Below are 7,042 nucleotides of genomic sequence, written 5' to 3'. Positions count from 1 at the left end.
CTCAGTATTCTATGGCTGCTGCTCTATGTCAAAGCTGTACCTATCATTCTCAACTCTAGACAGTGCCTTTGATCCGCTAAGTCTACTGTGAGCGCGGTGTGGTTTACCAACTCCAAAAACGTATACGCACACACTTTTCCAACCTCTGCTTGTTCCATGCATACATCGCCTACCAACAACATACCGGATATCTGTGTGCACCGAACGTTTTCGCTTACCATTGGCTCTTGTCCGCATTCCTCACAGGTAGAAGATATGATGAAACGTTCTTTCTCAGAGAACACCGAGCAGAAGGAGACCCCCGCACAACAGAGACAGGTATGAGTCATTCGTCACTTCACAAGTGTGTGTAAGTATATTTACACTGGGCTTGTAGTTTGTTTGTAGGTATATGTACGCTTGGCTTGTAGTTTGTTTGTAGGTATATATACACTTGGCTTACACTTTGTGTGTAGGTATATTTATACTGGGCTTGTATTTATTTTTTGTAGGTATATGTACGCTTAGCTTGTGGTTTTGTTTGTAGGTATATGTACGCTTGGCTTGTAGTTCGTTTGTAGGTATATATACACTTGGCTTACACTTTGTGTGTAGGTATATTAATACTGGGCTTATAGTTTGTTTGTAGGTATGTGTACGCTTAGCTTGTAGTTTTGTTTGTAGGTATATGTACGCTTGGCTTGTAGTTTGTTTGTAGGTATATGTACACTTGGCTTACGCTTTGTGTGTAGGTATATTAATACTGGGCTTGTAGTTTGTTTGTAGGTATATGTACACTTCGCTTGTAGTTTAATTGTAGGTATATATACACGTGGCTTACACTTTGTGTGTAAATATATTTATACTGGGGTTGTAGTTTGTTTGTAGGTATATGTACACTTGGCTTGTAGTTTAATTGTAGGTATATATACACTTGGCTTGCACTTTGTGTGTAGGTATGTGCACACTTGGCTTGTATTCCCGTACATATATACACTCCCGTCGGTGGATGTATTTGTACAGTGTAACCAACTCCACCCGCGTCTGCCGCAACCACACATCGCCTCAGGTGCGTGACCACGAGAAGACACTCAAGGAGATGACAGCCGTAGAGTGTGTGCACTGCAGTGATCTGGAGGACTACTACAAGGACACAGCCCATCTGCTAACACTCAACTATGACCTCATGAAATTTATATTCAGCACTAGTGCCGGGTCTAAGGTACGCGCCGCCTTGAGACCGGTGCAAGTGAGAGAGTGTGTGTGTGCCTGTGTGGTGGGTTGTAAATCGCGTGTGTTTTGGTGAGCATGGCTAGGTGGGTTGTGCAGTACTTCTCAGGCTATACGTGTATTCTATATATATATATATATCCGTTTCCAATTGCTTGTTGTCTATTTATATCTCTGTTGTATTTATGGCAGGTTCTACAGCACATATTCCCTTTTCAATTCTATATTATGTATTTATATTTATATTCTATTTATAGCTCTATTCTATTCACATCTACATGCCTTATTCTGTCAGTTTCTTTCGTCGAGGCGTCTGTTTGTGATCAACCACATGGCTCACCGTAACTCTGTGGCTGGGCTATTATATTAATAACTCTAGTTATAGCTCTATTCTATTTATAGCTCTATTCTATTTATATCTCTATTCTATTCATATCTTCATGCCATGTTGTCAGGTTCTATCGCCGGGGCGCCTGTTTGTGATCAACCACATGACCCACCGTAACTCTGTGGCTGTGCCATTGTATTTATAGCTCTATTCTATTTATATTTCTATTCTATTCATATCTTCATACCATGTTCTGTCAGGTTCTATCGCCGGGGCGCCTGTTTGTGATCAACCACATGATCCACCGTAACTATGTGGCTGTGTCATTGTATTTATAGCTCTATTCTATTCATATCTTCATACCATGTTCTGTCAGGTTCTATCGCCGGGGCGCCTGTTTGTGATCAACCACATGACCCACCGTAACTATGTGGCTGTGTCATTGTATTTATAGCTCTATTCTATTTATATCTCTATCCTATTCATATCTCTATGCCGTGTTCTGTCAGGTTCTTTCGCCTGGGCGGCTGTTTGTGATCTGCCACATGGCCCACCGTAACTCTGTGGCTGTGCTATTACGCAGTGAAAGCCCGCCAAAAGTACCTGCCGTTACACTCACTGTACTGGTGCTCTGTAGTGAGAATATGGTACAACGCAATGCAGGTATCTATCTCTATGGCTACTGCTATTGATTCCTTACAGGTTTTGCAGTATATGTATCTCTATTGCTACTGTTATGAATTCCTTTCGGGTTTCGCAGTATATGATGGAGGAGTGGTGCATGTATATGTGTATGCTCTTGTATCCATGCATGTAATGCTACTGGTGTTAACTTGGTACAGTTATTGTACGTATACCCATGTATGCATAGATAAACGTGTGTGGGCCCATGTATGCAGTGTTATTTGGATTGCCCTGCGTGTGTGTCGCACTGAATGACACTGTGACCGGTGCCGTTGGGAGAAAGTGTGATACGAGCCCGTACGGGCAGATACAGACATGGCTACAGAGTTTTAGAGTTTTAGGGTTTAAAGATTTAGATAGTGGATATCTACATAGCCTATTAAAGACAATGAGAGTATCTACCATCACCCATGTGATGATAAAGCGTTCCCTGGTCAGTGTGCGAGTGTGTGTGCGATTAGTTATAGGCTGACTTGTAGCATATACATGTGTACTTTCACATTGTGCGGTTTGTGTGTGTGTGTGTAACTGGATGTTGTTGTCTGTCTCACCATGAAACAACTGCAGTAGATCGAGCCAAACCCTTAGGTGCACTCATTGGCCGTCATAGACCCATCTCTACAACTGTAGCCACACAAGCACCCCACCCAACCACACCCATCCACGAATCAACTACACAACCTCACTCACAGGCGAAGGTGCACTCATTATCCTTCATAGATCCATTTCTACAACTGTAGCCACACAAACACCCCACCCAACCACACCCATTCACGAATCAACCACACACACTCACTCACAGGTGAAGGTGCACTCATTATCCTTCATAGACCCATCTCTACAACTGTAGCCACACAAACACCCCACCCAACCACACTCATCCACGAATCAACCACACACTCTCACTCACAGGCGAAGGTGCGCTGCTGCCGCTGCCCGTCCATGAACTGAGTGTGCCGCAGGGCAAGCTGTCGCACGAGATAGTCAACATCGCACCCACCGATGTGCTGTACATCACTAACCAGCGACTGGCGCTGAAGGACCCAGCAGCTATGCTCAAGCCGAAGCCACCGCTGCCAGGTAGGTAGGGACGGAGGGATACGCGAATACGTTTGTGTCGGGCGGTGGTGTGAGGCGGTGCGGGTATTGTTGGGGAGGTGTGGGATGGTACGCATGTATGTGAAAACGTTTTGATACGGGAATGCGAGGAGAGGGGTACGTATATCGTCAAGCGTGTGTCAAAACGTTCGATCTCATATGTGTAGGGCACTCGCTACTGAGATATTGAGAAAGAACTGATCATTCCTTTGTTCACACGCTGTGTTGCACTTAAACGTTAATTGGCTGTATGTAGTGACCAATACTCTGTGAGTAGGTATGGTATGTCGGTGGCAGGGGATAGGTGTCGTGCAGGATGACATCGTACGGATATACCAACAGCCTACCCTTTCATGCAAACACAGTAGTTGAATACACGTGGCTACCAGTACTATCATACATGTAGATACCACACACACGACAGTCTTCTATCGTATGCCTTGTCTCATCTTATAGCTCGACCGTTGCAGTTGGTTGCAAGTAACTACCAGTACTAGCATACATGTAGATACCACAAACGCGACAGTCTTCTATCGTATGCCTTGTCTCATCTTATAGCTCGACCGTTGCAGTTGGTTGCAAGTAACTACCAGTATTAGAATACATGTAGATACCACACACGCGACAGTCATCTATCGTATGCCTTGTCTCATCGTATAGCTCGACCGTTGCAGTTGGTTGCAGCAGCTACCAGTACTAGCATACATGTAGATACCACACACGCGACAGTCTTCTATCGTATGCCTTGTCTCATCTTATAGCTCGACCGTTACGGCAGTCTCTGTAGAACATAAAGGTAGCTATAGAACATCCCTACCACACAAAACTCAACGTATTGGGAGTTTATAATCCTAAGTGTTTGTTTTGTCTGTTGACTGTGTGGTTGTCAGTCTCCCAGAGCTTAAGTGGACACATGCGTAACAAGTCCAGTGCAGTCTAAGAAAGTAACAGCTGCGCTAACGCAGTTTAACGTTTATTTCAACACCCGTTCGTGACTTGTTACACTTGCAGCACTTACACAAAACACCACTTGATCCAGCACAGAGTGCCCGAGAGGTGAAAACGTTGAACATAACGTATCATAATATCATATATCATATTATATAATGTTATATCGTAATCATAATCACGATCACATCATACCATACCATATCATATCACATCACATCACATCACATCATGTCATAGTTATAATCGTATTCATAATTATATCATATCATAACATTATGTTATATTGTATCGTATCATATCATATCATATCATGTCATATCATATCATATCATATCATATCATATCATGTCATATCATGTACCATATTATATTATATCATATCATATTATATTACATCACATATTGTATTATATCACCAAATTTACTTATAATTGTGTGTGCATGTAGGAGGAAAGAAACGACCCGAAGAGGGCGAGGCAGACGAATTGACACAACAACTGATGGTCATCGCAGAGAAAATGAATCAAAAGTAAATAACAGTGCAACAGATATGTGCTAAGGAGTATGCGTAGTGTGGTTTAACATGTCACTTTTCTTTGAACCGTCTCGTGCGTAGCCATGTACGGCTTCCTGATCATAATATATATATTTATTTATTATATATATATATCTATATATATATATATAGGTCAAGTCTTCAGGGCGTGCGAAATGTATTCAGTGCACTCATAAAGGCGGTTCGGTACTATCTTGCAGAGATGAAGTCACCACTATCGATCCAAAAAAAGACCTCAAAATTCTGGATCTGGATTTTGCCGAAAAGTGGAGTCAGTACAAAACCATTAAGGACCGTTTGCGGACGTATGAGTGTCTCGGGTGTCCAGATTTAAACGCGCACTATGGCGATACCTATGTTAGGAAGTCTCTCCATGATAAGGTGTGTGTACACGTGTGCGTCGTGTACCATTCCATTCGATACACATGGCGTTTGTCTGGCCTGGCTGTGTGGATCTGCAGGCGCAAGTGACACAGTGAGAAAAGGTAGTGTGTGTGTTGGCGTAGAGAGGTACACATGTATATAGACATCTTGGACAACAAGACGGGTAGTGTAGCTGTGTGAAGTAATATGTACTGTATACGACTGTATGTCACGGAGCACCTTCTACTACGCGACTTAGGTATGTGTAGGGGTGTATTCATTTGTTGCAAGTTTGTGTATGTGTGCCTTTATTTGTTGTAAGTTTGTGTATGTGTGTCTTTACGTTCACCTGTTATACGTTTGAATGTGTCTGTGGAGTGGTATATAGATACATATATATATATATGTATATATATATATATAGCTATCTACTAATGAGTATGCGCTTCAAGGCTCTCCTACTCCCAAATAGATCGATTGTATTTGCTTAAGGCTTGGTTCTTATCCAGTCCTTTTAGGACTAGGGTTTCGATAGTAGGGTTTGGTGAGTAGGGTTTTGATGCTCTTGGTCTACCCTTGGATAAGCCGCTACTGCTGCGGACTTGATTGTTAGCTTTGCCTCGATATAAATCGTATCCTACTACAACCGTTATGGTATCCAAAGTAACTCACACACGTCCAAATTAACTCATACACATCCATTGTAGCTCACACACGTCCTTCCTTCCGCTTGTCACTTTTAGGTGCAAAAGCTCAAGTACAACCTGTCGCAACAGAATCTGAGCCTGCTGCCCGAGTATGAGCAACGCATCCGCGTGTTGCAGAGGTTGATGTACGTCGACCACGACCGGATAGTACAACTCAAGGGACGTGTGGCATGTGAAATCAACAACTGCGATGAGGTGAGTGTCCTGCTCTTACACTTCTATCCGTACTTATTAATCACAGACGTGTCATACTACCATGGAAGTGTTCACAGACATGGCGTACTGCTATGTACGTATTCACAGACATGGCGTACTACCACGTACGTATTCACATATATATCATACTACCACGTATGTATTTACATATGTATCATACTACCACGTACGTATTCACATATATATTATACTACCACGTACGTATTCATATGTATGCCAAACTGCCACGTATGTATTCACATATATATCATACTACCACGTACGTATTCATTTATATACCATACTGCTATGGATCACACACGGCCAGTCTCATACCTACACGTGCATGCCGAAATTCCAATAGGCGAAAGAACGTATCACTGGGCTACGACGCTTGGCGTCCACGTTGTACTCGCGCATAAAACAAACTCAATTCGGAGTGTGTAAATACTAACCTCAACTCCGTGTTGATAAACCAGGTTTTGTATGTGTACTAACCCCAACTCCGTGTTCATAAACCAGGTTTTGTAAGTAAGTACTACCCCCAATTTCGTGTTCTTAAACCAGGTTTGTATGTGAGTACTAAACCCAACTCCGTGTTGATAAACCAGGTTTTAGTGACCGAACTGATCTTCAACAATGTTCTCACCGACCTGACGGCCGAGCAAATTGTGGCCCTGCTGTCGTGTATGGTGTTCCAAAGTAAAATCAATGACGAGCCGTGTTTGACCAAAGCACTGCAGGAGGTAAGCATATGGGGGTTGGATGGTGCATTTTTATACTATACGTGAATGGTATACTATTTACGAGTGTATCCGCACATGTTTGGTAACGTCTGGTTTAATGTAATTAGAGTATTCACAGTAGCCACTGTCGTTCATAAACTGAGAAAACGTAGGAAACACAGTTGATCAAATCGATCGTATCAATCTACACAGTTGATCAACTCGA

The 7,042-nt window shown here is 42.6% G+C and overlaps 1 protein-coding gene across 2 annotated transcripts in view; it reads left to right on the top strand.

The window, feature by feature from the left end:
• The first annotated feature begins 248 nt into the window (after positions 1–248).
• The window catches only part of SARC_08590, a 9,785-nt gene continuing 2,991 nt past the window's right edge, over positions 249–7,042 (top strand). For both annotated transcript variants that reach the window (XM_014297429.1, XM_014297428.1), the window contains exons 1-8: positions 249–318; positions 1,049–1,201; positions 2,047–2,200; positions 3,134–3,301; positions 4,718–4,799; positions 5,027–5,207; positions 5,933–6,091; positions 6,703–6,837. In XM_014297429.1, coding sequence (XP_014152904.1) covers positions 256–318; positions 1,049–1,201; positions 2,047–2,200; positions 3,134–3,301; positions 4,718–4,799; positions 5,027–5,207; positions 5,933–6,091; positions 6,703–6,837 — 1,095 coding nt within the window. In that variant the 5' untranslated portion in view covers positions 249–255. The remainder of the gene's footprint in view (positions 319–1,048; positions 1,202–2,046; positions 2,201–3,133; positions 3,302–4,717; positions 4,800–5,026; positions 5,208–5,932; positions 6,092–6,702; positions 6,838–7,042) is intronic.

This window comes from Sphaeroforma arctica, assembly GCF_001186125.1.
Source record: "Sphaeroforma arctica JP610 unplaced genomic scaffold supercont1.786, whole genome shotgun sequence".
NCBI classification, from domain to species: domain Eukaryota; class Ichthyosporea; order Ichthyophonida; genus Sphaeroforma; species Sphaeroforma arctica.
Note: the sequence above shows the minus strand (reverse complement) of the source record. Positions and strands in the feature narration are given on the sequence as shown.